A 24,781-nucleotide genomic window follows, 5' to 3' on the forward strand; every position below is an offset into this window, starting at 1 on the left:
TCTAAGGTATGAGGAGAAAGTCAAAATACAAATTTAGTACTACAAATCCCAGCGAGATATATATCGACCACAAGATAACTTGCTTATTATCATAGTCTTAGGATGTGGAAACGTAGCCCGAAAATATTTTTTTAGAAATGTTTGTAACTAATGTATGTTTGATTATCACCAAAGTAAACAATTTCTGGGTAAAATAAAAAAAAAGTAAATGCATCAGATTCCATTTATTAATATCTCATGTGATTTTAGCAGAGTAACTGATAGAATACATTTCTACCTATGATGCTCTGCTAGCTATCCCGTTGGAGAACATCTGTGAAGCTCAAGTGAACACAGTCCGGTCTGTAGGCCTGAAAATATATAAGCGGAAATCTTTACAGCGAGAAATGCACTTGGAATGTTTCCATAACGTACCAGTATTTGAAGTTCATGTCTGGCGTTTTGCAGGAACGTGAAGTCTGTGTCAGTTTAAAGGTAATATATAAAGGATAATCACAATGAGCCTCAGGTTTCCGTTGTGTCATTGCGATCATCATTACATTTTTCTCAGATTTTGCTGCTGTTTCGCGATTTGTCGCCTATGTGATGTAGTAAATTATCCACTTAGATTATTCATAGCGGTACATTCGAAAACTGAGAATCCTGACTTATCGTAAAATCCTCTTTCACCGTAGACACATGTACACAAGATATGGAAATTTATTGTAGAAAAAACAGTTATGATGTGTCTCGCCTCACTGGAGAAAGCAAGACACGTCCCAATCATGCAGAGTACGAAAATCGATTCACTCAGCCTATGTTTAAATGCAGAGCACTTACGTTACAGAGTCCACTATTCACATAAATATTCAAGTTGTTTTCCTATAATTATTTTACTTCTCCTACCTCCACGAAAATTTTTACTTTTTAAAACAGGGATCTGAAAGTCCCGGATGCAAGTTAGAGTATCACTTCCAGTAATACATTGTCTGTCTGCGAGTACGGATTTCTCGGGTGAAAACTTTTCGCTGTAGAAAATGTCTTGGAGCTTTGCCACATGCAGAGTATATACACAGTTGTTAGTAATGAAAAACCAAGCGGGTACAAAGACACCAGGAAGTAATAGTAATCTTGCTCGTAGGGAATCGCTTGACACAAACTCTTCTCGTCTTCCTGTATTCCGTTAGTTTTCTGACTTCGCGGCTTTCCTATAGACCACATCAATGTCCGATAGCCTCGCTGACCTTCCGACAATATCCATTAGATGATTAGTGTATAACTTCAACAATAACGACCCTATGAAACTCCCTTCTGAACACTCTAAGTTACTTTTGCCTCAGTCAGTTAGTTCCGGGAAGAATGACGTGTTGACTTCATGCTCCGTAAAGGAGGACGCCGCCACATAGCCGTATAGCTCTGAAGGAACTGGATACGAAGAGATTTCAGTAAGGATTACTGGAGCTGCAAAAAAATGGCTCTGAGCACTATGGGACTTAACATCTATGGTCATCAGTCCCCTAGAACTTAGAACTACTTAAACCTAACTAACCTAAGGACATCACACAACACCCAGTCATCACGAGGCAGAGAAAATCCATGACCCCGCCGGGAATCGAACCCGGGAACCCGGGCGTGGGAAGCAAGAACGCTACCGCACGACCACGAGCTGCGGACACTGGAGCTGCAGTATGTCCTTCAGGACAATAAGGTGGTGGTCCTTTCAACGCAATCGTTTATCTATTTACACTCCTCCATCTCTCAGTGTCCAAAAACGCATTTAATTTCTTGTCCACTACGAAGCAGTATTGCGAAAGTGAAGTCCACGCTACGTGAGGAACACATGGCAAATCATTAGGACATCTCTAAATTATCAAGAAATAATTAACTTGACAAAACATATCTACACTGCTAAAGGTTTAGAACACAACAATTAGGAATACTGGGCGTGTAAACAGGGGAGCTGTAATATCGTTCATTCATTCGTTCGTCACCCAACACTAAGTAAGCAAACGTGACGGCGAGACAGTCTTTCCTACACAGGGGCAGTAAGTGGTACATATACAACTCCTTTTCATTGTAATACGCTCGGGGATTTTTTACGAAATTTTTCCGATTCTTACATGGGGACGGCCTGGTGTAGAGCTCTTTTAGTTTTCCCCAAATGAAGAAGATATAATGTAGGAAGAGCTTTAACCTTCCTCCAATTGACTTGCAACATAACAGAAACCTCCGGGTAAACATGCTCCGTTATGGAGGACGCCGCCACGTACGCCTGTAATGTTAAGTGGGTACATCGTAAACTCTATCGGTCAAACACTATGGAATAAAAACAAGCAGTATCATCGATATCTCTTAAGCGCTCCCTACTCGGAATCTAAGTACAATTACACAGCGATCTGGTGCGAAAACTGGCAAGAATTGGCTGTCTTTGGCGGGACTCCGTGGCATCAGCTACTAATTATTTCGCGCCTATACGAGACTACAGCCTGTTATACATCTATATCCAAGTTCTTGAAACCATCTTAAGGTGTGTGATGGAGGGTACTTTGTGTACCTCCGTCACTTTTCCCCTTTCCTGTTCCAGTCGCGAATTGAAGAACAATTGTTGGTGTGAGCTTAAACTCTCTATTTTTACCTTGATCGTCTTTTCGCATGATGTACATATGACCAAGGAATATATTGGTAGGCCCTTCTAGGAAAATACACATTCGGATTTTAACAGTATGCCACAAGCTGACGCAAGAAGGCCTCTCTTGCAAGGTCTGCCACTGGAGATTGCTGAGCATACACTTGACGCTTTCGCGCCTGTTAAGTGTACCTGTAACGAAACGCGCTGCTCTTCTTTGGATTTTCTTTGTTTCCTATATCAATCCAACTTGATACGAATCCCAGACTGATAATCAATATTGAAGTATTGCTGTAACCAAAGATTTGAAATCTGTCTCATTTGTGAGTCGTTTACACTTTTTGAGGATTCTATCAATGAATCTCAGTCTAACTTTTATCTTACTTGTCATTAGTTTAATTTATCCTCTCTGTACGCGTCCTCTTAGATATTTTACGGATGTGCCTACCTCCAGAGATCTTCCTGCAATCGTATAATCATGCAATAATGGCTCTTTCAACAATTTTACTTGCAACACATAACTCTTATGTTGAGGGTCCACTGTCAATCCCTGCACGAAGTGTCCGTCTCTGCAGGTCTTCCTCCACTTCGGTGCAATTATCTGACGTTGCCACTTCTCTGTATACGGCAACATCATTCGGGAAAGCCTCGTCGAATTTCAGACGTTTTTATACGCGGTGTTACGGCCATAAGTGCAAATATTTCTATCGGGAACTGAGGACCGTGTACTGAACAACATTACATCAGTATTTACGTCATTTGTAGCCTAGTAATTATAGTCATTAGAAGTCGTATGTTTTTAGGTTGGTTAGCATCTCCAAGTAAATTTCGCAATACTTAATTTTACCTGGGCAATACGTCAGATGCAGAAGTGTGGACGTGACAGCAGTAGTTGACTTAGTGATGTAGGACGGCCATGCAGAAGACATTACATCGTAAATTTTGTGAAATGTTTGTGGGAAAAATATTTGACACAGAGAAGTAAAATATCGAACATTTGGGTGTTTGTACATGTTAAGATATCATGTATAAAAATATCTATACCCTTTACAACCCGTATGTTGTGAACACTAATGATCCTATAAAACACGCTTGATATGTGCCCGAAATTACTTGTACATCTAAAGATTTATCTGCATTCATAATGATAGGCTGTGTTCTGTTTGTTAGAAACTCTTCATTTCAATAACACTAGTGCTATGGCAGTCCCTACGATCGTAATTTGTTCCTTAACTCTATCGAAAGTCTTCCCGAATTAAGGAACGTGACATCAACCTACGCGTCGGTATCTACTGCTTTCTCGGTATCGCGGACGAACAAAGCGAGCTAGGCTTCACACGATTGTAGTTTTCGGAGCCTATAGTCATATCTAAAAAGAAGATTCTCGGTCTCCAGACACGTATCAATGGTGCTGTCGCTGTTGTCTTTGTGGTCTTCGGTCTGAAGACTGATTTGATGCAGCTCTCCAAGCTACTGTATCTAGTGCAAGCCTCTTCAACCTCCAAATGACTACTGCAACCTACATCCTTCTCAATCTGTTTACAGTATTCGTCTCTTGGTCTCGCTCTACGATTTTTACCCACAACACTTCCCTCTGATAGTAAATTGGTGATCCCTTGATGTCTGAGAAAGTGTCCTATCAACCGATTCCATCTTCTAGTCAGGCTGTGTCAGAAATTTCTACGCAATTATATTCAGTACCTCCTCATTATTTACTTGACTTATCCATCTAATCTTCAGCTTTCTTCTGTAGCACCACATTTCAAAAGCTTTTATTTTCTTATTGTCTACTGTTTATCTTCCGTATACCACATTCATACATGGCTACACTCCATACAAATTCTTTCAGAAATTATTCCCTAATGCTCATATCAGTAGTCGATGTTAAAAAATTTCTGTCCATCAGAAATGCTTTTCTTCTAATTACCAATCTACATTTTATATATTCTCTACTTCGGCTCTCATCAGTTATTTTGCTCCTGAAATAGCAGAATTCATCTACTACTGTAAGTTTCTCGTTTCCTAAACTAATTCCTACACCTAATGTAGTTCGACTACATTCCATTATCTATTATCCTAGTTTTGCTTTTGTTGATGTTAATTTTATGCACTCCTTTCAAGACACTGTCCACTCCGTTCAGGTGTTTTCCCAAGTCCTTTCCTGTCTCTGAGACAAGCACAATGCCATCGTCAAACCTCAAAGCTTTTATTTCTTCTTCCTGAACTTTAATTCCTATTCCCAATTTTTCTTTGGTTCTCTTTACTGTTTGCTCAGTGAACAGATCGATAAGCTACAGCACTGTCTTACTCTCTTCTGAAACGCTGCTTCTCGTTCATTCATCTCGACTTTTAAAGTTGCCGTCAGGTTTCTGTACAACTTATAAATAGCCTTGAATTTTACCTTTGTTACCTTGAGAGGTGGCATGAGCCCCCTCTCAAATTTCTATCTTTGAGTAACTCGATTTTTCTCTCTAACTGCATGCGGTAAAAAGTTGCTATTCCTTCACATGCGGACTTCCCACGCAGCGTCTCTCGTCACCTGGGTGGTCCAGTGACAGGCGGGTTCTTCTGATCTTGAAAGGGTTAAGCCGATGGGTGTGAGGGAGTAGAGTGGATGCTCTCCAGACATTGTCATAAGAGCGAGGGCGACACGCCCACAGAAGCCTGACGGAGCAGCTGGGCTAGAGATTCCGTTACATCATAGAAACTTTGTGGAAACACTTTCTGGCGGGCTACCAGCGAGACGTGGGAATGACTTGTCTTCCCAGCCAGTCTTGGCGGGAAAATTCCCGCGTTTTCTGCAAAATCATAACTGTGATTGGCTTGCTCACGGGATAGCTCCGTGGCGTAGCAAAACCGGCGCAGAAATAGGCGCCAAGTATCTCCATTGGTGGAATAGTAGTGCGTCGGCAATGGAGTGGAATTTTCTGGCGGTTTTCGAGTTGCTGATTGGAACGTTTAACCACGGCCACTGTCGTGGGGGCGGGAATGTTCTGTGTTTGGCTTGTACGGGTGCTCTTGAGAGGGTTGGCTCTCGCCTTTCAGTCGGAGTAGGTTACAAGACTGAGCTCTCGCTGCTCTGGATAGCCTGCCTTCCGTTGGCTGTCTAATATACTTTCATTTAATTGTAACTGTTTGACGAAGTTGCCGAAGTTTTGACTTCAACGTAACTTTCCGAGTACAGTTTGCAATTGAGCGTTCTGGGTACAAGCGGCCTATGTTGTCCGTCTTGAGCAGTTTTGGCTGAAGTTGCTGTATTGGAGTTACTGTGTGACTTCGCTTGTTAAAATCACTCACTGTACCGTCAGTGATTGTGTAGTGAGCCTTCTTCGTCTCCCTCAGAGGCGCATTTGTCTTTAGTCTGGAACAACCAGACCAGGATAATTTGTTTCGGGCTATACTCGGGGCATTATCATCACCACGACGGGACATTGAAGCAACCAGCCATCGCCTCGGGTATGCCAGATCGTGTCCTTGCAGATAAGAAGACAGCTTGTTAATGTATGTCCGCAGCACCGGCACATTAGGGAATTTTGCTAGGTGATAATCAGAGCTCACCGGAGCGCGCCTGTTCGTCTTTTCTAATTTTGTTCTGTCTTGGGTGTTCATTGTCTGAGTTCTCCTTACTGTAGCAGCAATTAATGCTGGGTTGGCTGGGTGTTCCTCTTAAGATTTGAGTTGCAAGGCATTGGCACCACATACCACTTGGTCATAAATGTCACAAGCTAGTTTATGGACAACTTCACCTTCACAATATTTATTTGAGTATCCAATTTGACGTATTGTAAATGTTTCATGTGTTTCGTTTACTATTTTGAGTTTAATCATACTAAATCAAATTGTTATTTTGGACAGAACTTTCACTCTGTAGATCGGTAGAGCAACCCTTTCATTTCTCAGCACGTTAATGAAACTTTCCTTTATCACATTAATTTCAGGTGCCAAACTCTTTTCTACTCCACTTGCAGGGTCGATTACAATCAGTTAACGTTTCTTCTTAAGCCTTGTGCAACAGTAACAGTTGGAGTTAGAGAAGGGGGGGGGGGGGCGCTTAGAGCATCATTTCCATATGAAGATTCTAGAAGAATTTAGTGTTAAATACACTGCTAGCCCCGGCACCTCGCAACCTTCGGAATGTCAAACAGAATATTGCAGTCAACATTTCCAAAAGTTTTGTCTGAATCTAGAAATGTTATAAACGTACATTTGTATTTCTTAACCATCTTCTAAGATAAGTAGTAGGGTCATTAATGCCTCGCGTGTTCCCACATTCCTTCGGAATCTGGTGTGGTCACAATAAACGGGCATAAAACACGTCCCAAATATTTACAATTCATTTCACTCATGTAACCTTAGCGCATTGAGATATACGTTCAGACACCGTACTCGAGCGACTATAATATGTCTGGATGGTCGTGTCCTACTGCTGCAGTACGCAGACATACGCGACAAGCGGCCAGTGAACTGGCGTTTTCCGCACACGCATGGCGACTCGGAGGCGTGTGCCCGGCGTCCCTTCCGAGGGCCATCCCGAGCAGCCGCCGCCGGTCGGAAGGGCGGTAATGGCCGCGCACCACCAGCGGCAGGTACCGCCACTAATGCAGGCCCATTCGTACCGGCTTCCGCCCCAGAAGGCTAACAAGGAAAAACGAAAACGACCGCTGTAAATGCAGATTAGTGCGGTGAGGGGATTCCGGCCGAAGAACTCGAACTGGGAGGATAATTATTCAACCAATTGTCGACGCTGTAATCATTAGAGATGCAGCATTTGTTTTCACACTAAAAAAAATGAAAAATATAAAAGCGAGAGAATGGATCCCGCCCATGAAAGTAACTGAACACCTGAGTATTTTACTGAAGTAATTTATGAATATCGAATGTAATTTTGTAATAAAAGTAACCTTCATAACCCCTACGAGGCCATGTGAAGCCAGAGTGGTGTGTGCTTACAAGTACAGGATGTCGAAGAAATTCGCTCACAGTGTTGAAAAAGTTATCTGTAACTTAAGTTGTTTCAAACTTTGAGCGTTTAGTTTATTGTAACTCGTCTCATAAATATTAGCCGTCAACGAATAGCCGCTGCCGTCAAATTGATTTTAACGACCTTCTTCCGCTTGGCCGAGTTGAGGAAATCATTGCGGTTATTCATTTTGACAGTTTTAGGAAAGAATAGCTCACACTATCTCTCAAACACAAGCAGGTCATCATAGGCCGGCCAATGTGGCCTAGCGGTTCTAGGCGCTACAGTCTGGAACCGCGCGACCGCTACAGTCGCAGGTTCGATTCCTGCCTCGGGCATGGACGTGTGTGATGTCCTTAGGTTAGGTAGGTTTAAGTAGTTCTAAGTTCCAGGGGACTGATGACCTCAGAAGTTAAGTTCCACAGTGCTCAGAGCCGCTTGAAGGTCATCATAAATACGAAGCGCTCCTCAGAACAGTACTTACCAGGCTGAAGTTCAGCCACAAACGGCCTGGGATATTTTGGACACATAAATTATTATACGTGTAAACATAAATTCAAATGGCTCTGAGCACTATGGGACCTAACTCCTGTGGTCATCAGTCCCCTAGAACTTAGAACTACTTAAACCTAACTAACCTAAGGACATCACACACAGCCATGCCCGAGGCAGGATTCGAACCTGCGACCGTAGCGGTCACTCGGTTCCAAACTGTAGCGCCTAGAACCGCTCGGCCACTGCGGCCGGCTGTAAACATAAAAATGGCTCTATAGCCACTCATTAATATTTATATTTATTAATCGCGGCGTATTCCTGAAGGTAGTCACTTCTTTAGGAGATATAATTCTTTATTCATAACAGAAAAGAACTTTTAAGACAAACAATTTCATTACACGACATTCAGAGACAAATTCTATTAATCTGAGTACGAGGTGACTGGTTTCTGAGTGTTCTGCTGCCAATTACAGGGATAGTCTTCACAAATATGATAATATTGAAAGTATATTTACATTCAATATCTCGCACAATGTCTATAAAAATATTTTTGGCATCCTATAATTCCAGCAAATAAATATTGCCATTTAACTGCAAATGAACAACAGTCGCAGCGACTCAGATTATAATGTAATCGAATATCTGCCACTAAATTCAACAATAAAACTGGTCACAGTATATCAGCGTGAAAAATGATCCAACGATTCTTGGTAGTAACTTAATCGTGAAGTGTAGAGGCGTATGCAAAACATTCATGAAAAGTCTTGTACGGTCCATAACACACAACTCACTTTTTTTCCATTAGCAGTTCCAAGATCATCCTTGCTCGGCTCCTGTAAGTTATGTCTATTACTCGCCATTACAGTGTACTTGTGGGACGTAATCATGGAGCCCGAGAATTAAGTTCTATAGCCTTCGAAAAAGACAGTGTTTCCTAATGACACAGCGCAATCATGTAACATAATAGGCTTACCTGAATGGCAAATGAAGACGAAGGAGTCCATAATTTTCACCTTACGATCATATACCCTCTTTTCAGCTGTGTATTGTGTTGATGCTGCCCTTACATTCTCTTTTCTTGGTTAACCTCTCCACCTCTAAATACCTGTTGTAGTCCTCATCTTATTTATTTTGTTTTTTCTAACTCATAATGATTCTCTCTTCCTCACCTTAAATCCCCCCCGCCCATGCCCACGCACTCCATCCCCCCCCCCCCCCCCCCCCCAGCACATATACACAAACAAACGTTAAAGTTGCTTGTGATGTACTGCCCCTTCAAGAGTCAAATTTACTTATTTCTGGATCTCCCAACAAGCTGCACTTCACACGTTAAGCAGTGGGACCCACACAAGACAAAAACACCAACAGCTAGGAATGTAATCAGCCTAAGATAAATGGGTAAATACGGAAGTATGGAAAGCCGTACCCCCACCGAACATCGTTCTCTGGCTGTATTCACTTCAACTGTAACTCTCTTGAATAGTGTGTAGTAATTATTCCAAAGTTAAAGTCAGATACAGCATTTAAAAAGTTGTATAGAAGTTTCGCAAAGTATATTTTTTCTTTTGTTCTCTGTAACTAACGTATGTATTCCATCAATGAAAAGGGAAGATTGACGTTTCTTAAACAGAAACCTGGTTAGGAATTATACTGAGGTTTGCTGATTGATGATATTTTTGTAATTAATCAAACTGCCCGAAATATATTTTTCTTCTTAAATATATTCAGTCCGTGATATCTATAATTAACGAAAACTAAAATATATGACCTAGAGGTTTCAGCACGTTTTACTGTCTATCAACAACTGGTGTAGATATATGGAATATTATAGTACTGTGTAATATCTCACGGTAGGTGTGTGAGTACTTTGCTAATAGGAAAGGATCAGTCTCACTGACATGGAATTGACTTCGTAGTTAAGATAAAAAAAATGCCTTTTTATAGTCTGTACAAAGGATACGACAGAATGAGACATAGAAGCTTCAAGTTTATGTCCCATTCACACAGAACAAACGTGTTAAGATTTTTCTTATTCGTTCACTATATGTTCGAAATCCCCTTCATCTAACTAATTAACTAATCGGAGGGATATATAGCATCATTACTTACTTCCTAAATAGGTATGCAACAGAGTAGTCATGGTGGAGGGCAGTTACATAAGATCGGCTGTTGTCATTTAAGGTCTGTCCTACCTGTCTGACCTGGTTCGAGACTCATTCACTTGTCTGTGACAGTTAGAGATACGTTATTGAGTACACGTTTGCAGAATACATCAACACGATCCTTTTGAATGGCGTACCTTTCTCGCCACAACAGCGCGACTTCGAGAAAGCGTACCTTCACCTTCAGCAACTCACTCGAACTAGGAGAGATCGTACTGCATCGCGTTGAAGAGAACCCGTCGACGGGTACACGAGAAATTTCACTGGTTACCAATAAATGGAACTGCAAAACAAGTGATGTTGGCTCTGAGCACTATGGGACTTAACAAATGTTCAAATGTGTGCGAAATCTTATGGGACTTAACTGCTAAGGTCATCAGTCCCTGAGCTTACACACTACTTAACCTAAATTATGCTAAGGACAAACACACACACCCATGCCCGAGGGAGGACTCGAACCTCCGCCGGGATCAGCCGCACAGTCCATGACTGCACCGCCTTAGACCGGGGACTTAACCTCGGAGGTCATCAGTCCCCTAGAACTTAGACCTACTTAAACCTAACTAACCTAAGGACATCACACACATCCATGCCCGAGGCAGGATTCGAACCTGCGACCGTAGCGGTCGCGCGTTTCCAGACTGAAGCACCTAGAACCGCTCGGTCACACCGGCCGGCCAAGATATGTTCTGGTTCACGCCTAATCAATTACCTGTAACAGCGGTAGCAATGCCAACATGTTTTCAAGTAATTTTAGCACGGAAATGATACGTTTCCGGGTATTCGTTTCTACAAGTCCTAGAAGTTTGTAACGGAAATTTTCGAATAACCTCTATACTGAATCAGTACATCCCTCGTCTTTGGACATCTGTAATATTGTGACAGATTGGAAATACATATATACCGTGATATTTTGAGTTAACAAGAATTAAAATATTTCTGAGTAACCTAGAGGCTGGAGCAAGGTTTATTGCCCATCAGCAAGTGGATGTAGGTCTGCCGCAGACGTACCTTGAGCTACCGCCTACGCAGTTACACCACCTGTCTATATCGACTGACAGAATTTGCACAGCTCCATTGGAACTCCCCGCGCCGAAACTCGTGTTCCACACTGGTACGAACGGCATGCGCGCGCATATTTAAGAACTGTTTTGCCAAAAGTACGGCACGCACCGCATCGGCAGAAAAACAGCCCCTATCTCAGTTATGAGCCCATCTACATGTATGAAATTATCTCGCAGGAAGGTCGAAGCCAATTTGGTGGCTCAGCGAGAAGGTAAACACGGCAGGCCGGTAATTGAGCCATTGTTCTGGCGGGGTGCATTGTGCGAGCTTTCTGCTCATTCTGTGGCTCGGCGGTGCCAGCCCTTTGTTCAAGGATCCGGCAGCAAGAAATAAAGCTTTGTCAGGCGCGATGCAGCTTTTCTGGGAAAGAAAGGTTCTGCTAAACGGGCGGACAGCGGCGCATTGTTCTGGCGTTGTTTGTTGCCCACGCGCCTGCTGCCAGCGGCTTTGCATTAGCGCGCGTTCTTCGGCGACAAGAAGCGCCGGCAGGATTTGTTCCACGTCTGCTCTGCGGATTACTCTGAGGTCACCTGATGCGGGATAATGCACAACACCTGCTACCTGTTGTGTTCCGTTTTTATTTGTTATTTTCATTATTAATGAGGAGTGGAGCATGAAAACTCTGTTATAAACACATTTACGAAATACGTTGTCCGACATCGGAATTCACCGGTGTTGTCAACAGTTCTGATCCGCCAGTCCCATCTGCGATCCTTGCGATGTAGCGTTGATCGACCATACCGTACGGTCCTCTAGGTTTACGATGTCGTATTTTCCGAGCAGCAATCTGCTAGCAATATCTATACATAAGGGCGTACCCAGGATCTGAACTAGGGGGGCAGGTCATACAAGTCTCAGGAAACAAGGACTCGAGACAACCTACAGCACTTCTTATTAAATAAAAGAGTAAACCAGTGGAAAACTGCTTTTAATAAACATTTTAAGTGCCGGCCGGTGTGGCCAAGTGGTTAAAGGCGCTACAGTCTGGAACCGCGTGACCGCTACGGTCGCAGGTTCGAATCCTGCCTCGGGCATGGATGTGTGTGATGTCCTTAGGTTAGTTAGGTTTAAGTAGTTCTAAGTTCTAGGGGACTGATGACCTTAGAAGTTAAGTCCCATAGTACTCAGAGCCATTTGAAACATTTTAAGTACAAGAATACACTTGTACAATCCGAGAAAACATGCAGCGTTTCTTATTAAATAAAACCGTAAGCTAGGGAAAAACTGCGAATATCTTCTAGGGGGGGGGGGGGGGGGGCAGCTGCTTCAATAGTAAGACCACTGCCACGGAAATCGATTTTTTTGTTTTTGGCTTTAGATGAGACCAGCCTGTTACAACTTGTGCACAAAAGCAGAGCAGCGGGTGACAGAAAAAAAAAATAATAATGAAAAAAAAAGTTTAAATGTGTGTGAAATGTTATGGGACTTAAACTGCTAAGGTCATCAGTCCCTAAGCTTACACACTACTTAACCTAACTTATCGTAAGGACAAACACACACACACCCACACACACACCCATGCCCGAGAGAGGACACGAACCTCCGCCGGGACCCGAGTGACAGCGGCTTCTAAAGAAGCCCATAGGACCACGAAGGCCACGAAGAAAATGGAGACGCGCAGGACCACCATGGCCACGAAGAAGATGGAAGAAGACGTAAATTTTGATCTGGAAGGATTGCTGTACAGACCACTGATTGGTGGCTGGAGGTATGTTTAACTACAAAATCTGCAACTCAAAATATTAAATCCGTTTTTCTCGAAAACGTGTTTTTCTGATAGGCCAGAAATATTGACTGAGAGCGGCACATATGATTTAGATCGGGATTTGATGCCGGCATCCTAAACAGAGCTCTCTGTCAGCGAATGTAACCGTTTAGCGATATCTTCAATATTCTGTTTCCGGGGCGCACTTTTGTCTTGATCATGCGGCCGAAGAAAATGACGCTTGTTTCAACACTTTACTATTTTGATAGAAAACATTTTTCACTTATCCTATGCATGCCGACACAACATATAGGCTACTGAAAATCACTTATACAAAATTATTTTGTCAGAGGTACAGTAGGAAGGGTTCAGGAGTTCCCAGCGATAATCAATGTCCCGGCTGCACGGGGTCCTTCTACCTGATGTAGCAGTTACAAGGAAAGTCCGATGTGGACACAAAAACGATTTACTAAAAAAAAAAGAGTAAGGAATGAAACAGCATCATCAGATTTAGCATTTCTTTATATTTTGCTGAAGAAATCACGAAGATCACATAATTTCCTTGCGCTAAGGAGGGCTAGCCCTTAATAAGCATTTGGAGAACACTGCTACGAGAGTTGTATGACAATGACATCCATGGTACAGCTGTAGCGGCCAAACCATGCAAAGAGGAAGACATTTGGTCATCCAAGGAACGCCAAGGAATGGGAAACAGTAAACGTAAATAAAGGAAAGCTTTATGGATGTGGTCAACCTGACGTATCTCGTTTGCCTTGGTTTCACAACACGTCAGTTCACTGCAAATCTATCACTAAAATCACTCGGATGAGATTCCAGCTTCCCTGCTCATGTGCATCTCTGGAAGTTATGCAATTCGGAGACTTGTGACTGCAATAACTCATCTGCTGGAGAGATTTATCATTTAGTGTTCGGGTGTTCCGAGTTACAATAATATATACAATATTTCCTTTCAGAACTGAGAAAGCATAGGGTTCCGTTTCCTATAAGCATTCCAATAAAGAAAGATAAGGCAGTTCTTAGGTGCCTTACACGTTTTATTTCATTTAGCAAATTTAAAGCACTGACCTACATAGTAGAAGATACAGTCTTTATTTTTAATGGTAATTAGAAAATTGTTAGTACCTCAAAGAGTGGTGACTCCACAAACCTTTTCGTATACAGTCTTTTGTAGCATTGAATTATCACCTTTGCGTTCAGAAGTAATGAAGCTTTCCCTTTTTTACCAATAGTGAATAAATATTATTTAGTTACTTAAAAGTAACAAGTTCTTTTCTGTGATACAAAAATAAATGTATAGAGTTTTTTTGTAAGTAAAAAAGAGAGCAAACAAACAAAAAGTAACACCAAGATCAGTTCTGCCGACCATTAACGACTTTACTCGTTATCTAATGCAGTATGAATTTAGTTATGACGAATAACGGAGAAAATGTACGTTCCGTATTATCTAAGTATGACTGTGGAAGAGCTGTGGTTTGAGAGCTCGAATGCAAACTTTAAATGGTTTGTATGATAACAGCAAAAAAAAAAAAAAAAAAAAAAAAACAGTTTTTAAACCTTGAAAAATTATTTTGAGGAGACCACAATCACTCAAAAACGTACGAATTACATGGAGGATACTACGATTTCTAAAATGGTATACCATTCCCAACTTAACAATATCTAAAACTCGTTTTTCCTGAGTATGAAGCAATTATTTCAGGTTTTCAAACCATTAAGGGCCTCAATGGCAACTAAAATAAAGGCAAAGTACACTTCTTCAGCATAGTTGAAGAAAAATTATACTCATCGATTTGTGGAAGCACTTGCACTGTTTGATGCGACCGTTATCCTTCATCAGATGAAAACCCTGTACGATTTTGAGACCTACGTTTCGTAATATTTGGTGTGTTTCATACTATTTTTTCCAGACCCTGAAAGCTCTGAATGAGAAAACGGTCATTGCTATTAGCACACGAAGTAAAATATGACAACAGTTCCAGAGGTAATGGCTAGGAAACTGAGAGAGGAGAAATTTCTATCCGACTTCAGATATTCCGCTTTTCCTTTACTTCCCGTGTTCATATTATTCTTATTATATAGCTAGTGGTATATCTGCCCTTCCCATTGTTATTTTCTGTAGTTACTGTTTCACATTGTGACCTGTTGTTATTAGCATAACTGTTTAACAAGTAAGTACCCAGACCACAAACGATACTCTACCCTCTCAATTTAATTAAAAGATATCCATTTTCAGTACTGTACAGTATGTCAGTAGTTCTTTTCAAGTTCTGTGACTGTATCGAAAGTGCCAGGCCTCTCCTGAAATATTTACAGTGGTGTGGGACAGGGTTATGGCATTTAGCAATGTCTTAATTACTTCGTATTCACATGCAGAGTCATTTTCCAGTTTGGTCGCTCGGGTTGGTCTTCAAGCTCTTCCACACAATCCTCATTCCCTGATACCAACCACGCAAAGACAGAAGTTAGTATCTGGCTGCATGCCCAGAAGCTCATCAAAAGGTGTTGCGGCTACATGTGTGGTGCTGGAACGACGAGGTTTCACGCAAAGGCAGGTGATGAAAGATGTGCTGAATATCAGTGAAGTGCCTCAGTTTCGAGTAACGGCGGTGCTGAGTCAGTGACTTGCGCACGCGCAGAAGTAAGATTTCGTCCCCAGTTTCATCAACAACGCGGCAGTTACCAGGTGTCCTTGAGGACACAAGCATCAGGAAACGCTATAAGAAGCCCGCAGGTAGAAACAACGGCCACTCCAGAGAATCAGTCGACATTTGTTTCAGTTTGGTTTATTTAATAAAGTGTAATTGTGTACATCCTATCGGGTGCTTCAGTTGTATCCGAGACAGGTAATTTACTGATAGGCAACATTAGGATTAGCAGCAGACATCCCTATGGGTCTCGAAAAGTTTTGATCCCGATACTTTCCAAGCACACAGTTCCGGGTATGCTAAACCCTATGGCGGAAAGAATAGTTTCGTTTCTTCTGCTGTGGTCCATTTTTGTTTATTTTCGCTTCATTTCTCTGTTTGATTTCACTGTTATTCTTCTAGTAAATAAATATGAAATTTTCACTTCAATTTTAGATAGAAAATTCTTCAAATTCTGGCTAACAGTAACGGCAATCGGCGTCGACTTATTCCTAATTTGTTGTTCCATGGTTTATCTAAATATATTACGACAAATTCGACGATTTAATTATTTGTCTTATTATTTTTTTAAGGAGAAGGCTGACTCTCTTCCCAGTCTTCTTATAAGAAATATTGTGCCCCGCCTTTAATCGTCCTATCCTTCCTAATACTGGGCAGCGATAATTGCATTACGGGATGGGCTAAATAAGGAAACACCACTTAAATAAAATAAATAATAAACGGACAGTCGGTCACGAATACTTCAAGAATCACAATAAACAAAACAGCAGTTATATTACGTGCAAAGCATTCATACTGTGAGATTGAGATGCCGCAGATGCATCTGGAAATATATGTAGCGAAAGGAACATGTGCTACTACCACTATTAGCAAAGATTCATCAGGTGATAATTATGTCACGAGCGCCAACAAATCCTGTAATGTGGAGTATCGGATGCGAGGGAAAAAAAGCAGAATAAATTTCGTCAATGGAATGTGTAATTTCCGTTCCTGACCTGCCACACCAGAGTATCGTCTGTCGCATAAATAATCATGCTCGTATTGCAGAAATAAATTGTGTTTACGCAGTAAACATGTGACCACAAATGCGCTCTACCTGTGATTGCCTATTGGAAATTACCCTTGACGTTTAGCGCGACAATTCGGCGCCGCTATTTATTCACTGGGTCCAGCTGTTAAGTGTATGAATGAGAGCGGGCGTTGTTTTTTTCGGCGCGGCGTCGCTCGTTATCGGAGTGTTTTGCTGTCATTCCCCGCGGCCGACACGCCGCGTTTTGTAATACAAGCTGTACCGTATTGGCCCGGTGATTGACATTCGGGCTGGCACGCGCTCCCATTGACGGCTGCCGCGGTTTGGCCTCGCGTGCCGTACACACCGCGTCACAACACAACACAACGTGCCGCCGCTCCATTGACGGGAAATAACGCCGGCTCCAGTGGCCTAGGTCAGCGAGCGCGTCCCGGGACGGGGTTCGACCCTCGCCAGGTACGCCAAGGTCGCCGCGAGTGACGTCACTGCGCGTTAAAGCACATCGGCTGCGATAGTGTGCCGCGACCGATCTACCACTGCCACTGCCCCTAGACTTAGAAAGCGCCGGCGCACTCTGTGACACGCTTTATTGCATAATGCATTCTTACTTCCTAACTGACTGAGCTGTGAACTTCCCTGAAATAGACTGTATGAAACTAGTTTCACCGAATGCAATGGAAAATAGGGAAAAGAGAGCGACAGAGAATAGAATGCAAAAAACGGAGAGGTATAGACTAAAAATTTTTTATCCTGGAACACGAAATTTGAACAATGTAATATAATGGTCACACCAGAAATACCTTATGCATTGAAAACACTTAACCTGACTACGGAAGGAGAGCTCGAATAATTTAAAACAATATTCAGAGAAGAATCATAAGAAAAATACTATGACCCAAAAAGAGCAGTGATTCGGAATACAGTTTAATATATAATACAGAATTATTCCTGAAAGTTGAAAAGTTAACAGCCGTAGTGAGAAAAAGGAGATTAAAATAATATCGACACGACGCGCGACGAATAATGACAGAAGAACATAAACAAATCTTTGCCTTCCTAAACAATTATAAATCCAAAATCACGCGGCTTAAAGAAATAGGAAGAGATTTGGAAAATGTGAGAGTCGACATAGACACAGAAAGAAACATAAGAAGCAATAGAAAAGGTGGCCTTTCAGAACAGAAAATATCAAAAACTGGATCAAAGTGGAGACAAAAAGAGAATTAACAATACTCTCTAACATGAAACAAGTGTGCACCCAAAGAAAATGCAACTGAAAACAGAGAAAAACAAACAATTCTGATTTGTAGTACCATCTAAAAGGGTTACACGAAAATTAAAAAAAAGCATGATTAATGTATGAGCTCAACATTTAATTATGAAGTGTATTGTTTGAATGACTCTAGCAAGATGTGTTGCGCTTCCAACAGAAGCTAAATATGAGTAGGATATATGATAATTTTGCAGCGTGAGCAGTGGAAGACGTAACTGTCCATTTATTTCTTACAGGGTTCAACATAGGGAATGGAGGCTTCCAGCAAATAATACTAAGCAGCGCCACACGTGATTTTGTTTTATTTTAATACTATTTTATCGGCCGAGATACTGAGTGAAGCATCTTTTCTCTTTCTTTCTTTCCTTTTTTTTAATGAAAGGTTATACTTTTTAACGGCATTTGAAGCTTCTGGAAAAATGAGTATGTTGATAAAACGCTTATTAACGTTGACGTTGATACTTTTCGCAGAATTATAAGAGAAATGGGTTAAAACTGAAAAGCAAGGCAGCCGTCATCTGTTGTTACGAAGTAAACACCGCCAACTGGCGTTCTCATGTCCGGTTTCGTCGTTGTGTTAAACATAAAGATAAGCCTAAGGTACTACGATAAAACGCAATCTCCTACTTTATACGACAGAGACAGCGGGTCAGTTACCAATCAATTAAATCGGACTCTATGTTAATTTTTAGTGTATCAGAAGGCACTCAGATAATCATGTTGAATTGTTTCTTCTTTCTTGAAAAAGGAAAACAATCGAAAGGCTTTACACGGATGCTGCCGTGAGGACCCCACTTGACGGCGTTTGCATTCGGTAGTCGAATTTGGACTTTCAGTTTTAGCGCAGGTCACGGAAATTTTTTCGAAAAATTTCAATGCCAAATCACTATACTCACCTTGTCAGGAGTAAAATAGTATATTGGTACATTTAAAAAAAATCCATTTTGGAAGATTTCAGTTGATACAAGAGTTAACGGGTTAAATATTTAACAAAATTACGTGACCTTGTATGTTATTTGGTGAAAACCTCCTTTACATACCTTGAACGTTTCAGGAAATGAAAGGGGTGTTACGTCTCAAGCGAACCATTCTGTGTAAAAACTTAATTCTGTGATCAGGTCGTTGAAGATCACTCAATGTCGAACGGCTGCTGTGTCTGCTGTCAAATGGTGCCATGAAGATGCTGTGCGGAGCACATTGTCAACTTTCAGACCTCGGAGTCGCTAGTTCTCTATCAAGTAGTTGGCAATACTCCTACCAACGAACAATCCCTGGCAGTATCAGGACTGAACCCAGGTTCTCGTTGTACAATCGCACGACCTGTCCTGTCGGACACCAATCTGTGTTAGCATACAGAAAATATTTGGCCTTCCAACATCAGATGAACAAAACATGATGTACCAATAATTTTGAAACTAGTAATCAACAAATATCTGGATAAAATTATGATGCTTCATAGTGTGGAGTAGGAGAGATTTAGGTAATAAATGTAACATAATAAATTTAAAGAAATAATTGTTATCACGAGTGAAACCGTAATGCTTGAAAATAAAGAAAGAATACTGACTGAAGTAGGAACGTGTCCCATGTTCGTCAAAACAGAACTAAACGACAGATCGAGCACCTGTTTTTCTAAAATGTCAGTCCTTTACCATGTATTTGGTTATTTTTGCCTTATTGACCTATTACTCTGCAGATGTAGAATTACTTTTAAACCGAAACTTCAATTCAATCAATTGTCTCTTTACTGAAGGTTAGTACTGGCGCAGACTTTTTTGTCCGTCTCTTCCAAATCTCGAAAAAATCGTTCATTTTATAGTCACACGAATGTTTAAATAGTACTCGGCTGGATTGCTATGCTTGGTTTGTGACATAATCATTAAAATATACTTCCCACCATATTCCCAGTTTAGCGAGATTCACTACGTGAAACGTGATTAAATTTCCTTAAACCCCATAGCAAAAGGAATTTATTTCCTACATACTACTTTCTAACCGCAAGAATAAGCTGTCCATTCCTTGGGAATCTTTCTCTTGCATTTCACAAATTGAGGCTGGGGCGCAGAAAGAAACCACGTAAGGCCAAATATGTGGACCAGAGATGCTGGAGTACCAAGCTGGCATTTTTCCTATCTCAACGACTGTTTACAAGACAGGGGTATTGTCGTGGCACAAGAATAAGGTTTTGAGCGCTTATCTTGGCAGTCTGTGCCTGCCCTGCGCTTGCGACCTTTAATTAATGTTGTCCAGCAGTGCTGAGTTTTATCCACAACTCGTTGTTTCATCAGATCTCAAGTTTTCAGACATGACAGGTAATACGAAGAGAGCAAGGCGGACCTCCTTGAAAAAATCTTCACTAATAACTGCAGTAAAAAATGTTTCTGAATATTTTGGTCCACTCTGAGCTTCGGCAAACCAGAGACTTTACAGTACTTTTATCTACGGGCTACAAGGTGGAACCCCGTTTTGTCCATCGCATAACAATGCTAAAGGTTTTGAGTTGTTCTTCATTAATCGCTTTTCTCCTATATAGAACTCTCCATGTTCAGAGCGGCTATCTCCATGTAAGTAACGTTCATATCAGTGTCCATAGCAACCTTCTCCATGTCCATAGCAGCCGTCTCCAAGAACATAATAACCATTTAAACTTCATAACAAACCCTCGACAGGTCCACAGCAACCATCTACATCTTCACAACAAATCTTCTCCTTGTCCATAGTAGCTATTTTCATGTCCATAGCAACCACGACAGTGTTGTTGTCCTCAGTCCGAAGACTGGTTTGATGCAGCTCTCCACGCTTCTGCATACAGCGTAACTTCTCCCGTCTCCCGTCTGCGTACTCGAGATAAATCGTAGGATCAGAAGGTATAACCAATAATTTCAAGAAGCTTATTGGGTTTCCTTTCACAACACCACGGTTTTTTCGCAAGATACGTATTCGTCGATTACGGACAGCTTGCACACAGTCCACATCTGAAAATAGCTTCATATGTTTTGTATAGATGTGTAAAAGCAGACATAATGAGGTGAGAGAGCATTTTAATTTTAAAATGCTCCCTCACCTCACGATGTCTGTTTTTATACATCAGTGCGAAACATGTAAAGCTATTTAAGTTGGTACGCTTCCTTTCGGTATTAGACCGCAACATTCTGTAACACTAAAAACAACTACATTCGAGACCCTGAATAGAACCAAGGCAAAGTTAATTTTTATTTTTACGAAATTTGGCAATATAATATCGAGAACGAGCTTATTCTACAGGAAAGCAACGATTTAAGGAAGGCAAACTGCTGCGAGTGACCTTCCAAAATTGGAACGCACTATTTAAAATACCAGCACTGTGACTCGGTAAAACTGTTTTTATAAGAGAAGGAATTAGCAAATATCGGTATTTCGGTAGAAGGTTTATAGCTTTTTGAGCTGTTTTGATGAATTGCTCGTCGTTATGCAGTTTCTGCAACTAAACTGTTTCTGTTTTTTGCCTATTTTGTAGTATTCTGCAACGGTTGGAAATGCTGCTCTGTTTTTCTACCACGCTCTTGATGGTGGTAAACGCTGAGGGCAAAAATGGTGAAAAATGTATAAAGAGGTGAAACAAAGCCAAAAGAAATTTCCAAAAAATCTAATGATTGACAGAGTGAGAAGGAGAAAAGATGGCAGTCGTCAGAGAACACCTATAAACTTATGGTGAACGTTCCTCTGTTGTAAGCTGAACATGTAAATATAATTCCAAAAATCGCAACGAGTTGTCCACAAGGTGTCCACAAGGTGTCGATACACTAGTAAAGAGTAGATCTAGCAGGAACTGATCTCGGAATGAAACAGCCCGTTACCGGTTTAGCGGTGTCAGGGAGTCCAGTGAACTTCCAGCACTCTGGCATCCTTTTTGTCCAGTGGTGCCACGTTTCTGTCACCTAGCGCTACGGACAGGAGCAAACGTTTGGACCCGTGCTTGTGAACAGTGTGCTGTTTTACGGAACACGTGCGAGGCGCTCTTAGACTGATTGTCTCTGCGGCCTCACGTGCAACACGATTCGCAAGATTCCTTTTTTTTTTTGCGCAAAAAATTCATCCCCGTACGCGAATGTGCTGGAGATTTGCACATTTTCTCTGCTGGAACAGACGCAGCGAAGCGTCCTTTTCCGGAAGGTCAGTGGCCCATCGCAGACTTAACGCGGTGTGCACCGAGCTGTGTGTGAAACTCTGGCAGTCCCTGTGGACAGTGCAAGCTGGAAGCGAAGAGCGTCCGTACTTCTCAGATATTCAGTGCTGGACCTTTTTTCTCTGTTTGTTTTTATTTGTCTTTTAATTTTTTTAACTGTGTTACAGACCAAATACGTGGAAACAAGGCGGTACTGTCTAGACTGATTTACTGTTCATTTGAAGTAATAATTCAAATATATACCAGCAATCTTTGGCAATAGACTAGCCGCTTTGTATGTCACTATAGATCCCACAAGGAAAATGTCAGCTATTTCGCTTGCTTTTTGGATTTCTTTATGTTCACAACTTAATGTGAGGAGAAGGCGTAATCTAGCGCACTTTAATGTAAATCTAAGGTGGGATAGTTGCTTTCAAATAGATTCTATTTATAACGTGAGTTTATCGAATAGCGTAATGCTACATGAACTTATCGTTATTACGTACTTTTAAGTCCGCTTACGAACCTCAAACTCTATTCCTCCAGCCCACGCGACAAAATTGTACAACATTTAATACGAACCGATGATGCTTGTAATATCTGGTTTCCGTGAAGCAATAATGCGGCTAATACATTGTCCCAAGCATTCCATATAAAGTGAACTATAGTGTTTTTGTGTTTGTATTTCTTATTTAATTTTATTACGTTCGAGTTCAGAATGCTATCTGCAGAAAAAAAATCTTACGCAGAATTGAACAGCTTGGACACATTAAAATAAGAGCCTTTCCCGTTTCCATCGTGTGCTGCATTCTCAATTTCTCTTATCTACTTATATTATCTCCACCTCGGAGATTATTACACCGTTTGTGTGGATGAAATGGAGCCTTCCCCAAGTGTAATAAGCTGTTAGCGAGCTTATGGAGAAATTAAACGATGGTAAAATACCAATTGGTAGAAAATGAATGACAATTGAAGTTGGTCTTCGGCCATAGTAGTAAAATTTCGAGCCTGGTAAACCATAAATTGAAATTTGATATAATAGTTTTGGGTATATTAGCATGTCATTATGAACACTAAAAGAACTGTAAAGTCAGCTTTCAATCGTCAGTGAAGCGCTACTCTTCAGGGCAACTAGGTGTTTTTATTTTTCATAATGACCTGATCCAACAGCCAAAAGGATTTTAATCAAGCTGACACTGGCTGCAGATGCCTACATACCTATATGACGTGAAATTATTAAAAAATTAAACAAGAACGGAGATCGCTGATTTATGAGAGCTAAAATCTGGATCATAAGTGACCGTCGTTAAAGAAAATACTCCAGAGACGCATACGAATTACTTGAAAATGTATCCATTTTATTCTCATAGGTATATGCTACCACATATTTCATCTACCTTCCCTCCAATTTTCTCGTAACTAATGCGCAAACATCGGGGAAACAAATAAATAACTTACTCCAGTTGAGCCGCGCGGAGTAGCCGTGCGATCTTGGGCGCCTTACCACGGTTCGCGTGGCTTCCCCCGTCGGAGGTTCGAGTCATGCCTTGGGCATGGGTGTGCGTGTTTTCCTTAGCGTTAGTTAGATTAAATAGTGTGTAAGCCTAGGGACCGATGGCCTCAGCAGTTTGGTCCCATGAAACTTACCACAAATTTCCAGTTTCCGAATTCCAGTTGAAGTTGATTTCCTTACACCTGATTTTTTTATTTTGTTTCAATGTTCGTTTCATGTATATAAAAACGATTTAAAACCTATATTATCTCATTGTATGTGTCGACACAGAGAAAAGAATGTGTTTGAAACGAATTATCAGACTGTGTAGCAGACGTATTATAGGGGCCTCCCTTGGCGAAACGACAGTTGCAGTTCTTTAGGCATTTTATTCATGAAGCACGGTTAATAGGTACCTGACGATAAAACGGTATTGTCTGAAATCGATTCTACATTCAAGAGGTAAGCATCAAAATAAGTTAAAATACAGTTGAGAAGGAAAATGACTTTCGCGGGAATAAATAAATTACAGCTGAAGGTGTTGTTAAAAATATATAAATAATTAGTAAGAAGATATTTTTATAGATTAGCAGCTTAGAAACCAGGATCATCTTAGCAAATAAGGTGTACGAGATGTTAATTTAAATCTTACATGAATTTGAAGGAACATACATATTAATTTCTTTCTTCACTACATTATGTCACTACGCATAACTAATATATATGGTTTTACTTTTTCCATCGATCATCGAAATGTAAACTGTGGAAACTAATGACACGGTTCGTCTGTGTGCTTAAGAAAGCCGTCCGCGATTGACGGTGTCCTAAAAATTTTCTTAAATATCAACCCGTATTCGAATATTCCGAAATGTAAGCAAAGATGTTGTATAACAAAAATGCAGCTCATGTTTCTAAACACGTACGGCGCGATAATGTTATTGAGTTTGTAGGGCTGATTAAAGTGACTGTTAAATTTATATACCCAATGACACGAACTACAATGAGGTGACAACAGTCATGGGGTACCTCCCAACATTGCGTCGGACCTCCTCTTTCCTGGCACAGTGGAGCTAGTCGGCGCGGCGTGGACTCAACAAGTCGCTGGAAGGCCTTGCTGCAATACTGAGCGTTGCCGGCTCTACAGCCATCCATAACTGCAGAAGTATTGTCAATGCAGGATTTTG

At 41.2% G+C, this 24,781-nt stretch overlaps 1 protein-coding gene across 1 annotated transcript in view; it reads left to right on the forward strand.

The window, feature by feature from the left end:
- Positions 1–7,089: 7,089 nt before the first annotated feature.
- LOC124553731 (basic salivary proline-rich protein 3-like) overlaps positions 7,090–24,781 on the forward strand; it is a 59,339-nt gene continuing 41,647 nt past the window's right edge. The window contains exon 1 of the mRNA XM_047127690.1: positions 7,090–7,268. Within this exon, the coding sequence (XP_046983646.1) occupies positions 7,090–7,268 (179 nt within the window). The remainder of the gene's footprint in view (positions 7,269–24,781) is intronic.

Source organism: Schistocerca americana, chromosome 1 (assembly GCF_021461395.2).
Source record: "Schistocerca americana isolate TAMUIC-IGC-003095 chromosome 1, iqSchAmer2.1, whole genome shotgun sequence".
NCBI lineage: Eukaryota > Metazoa > Arthropoda > Insecta > Orthoptera > Acrididae > Schistocerca > Schistocerca americana.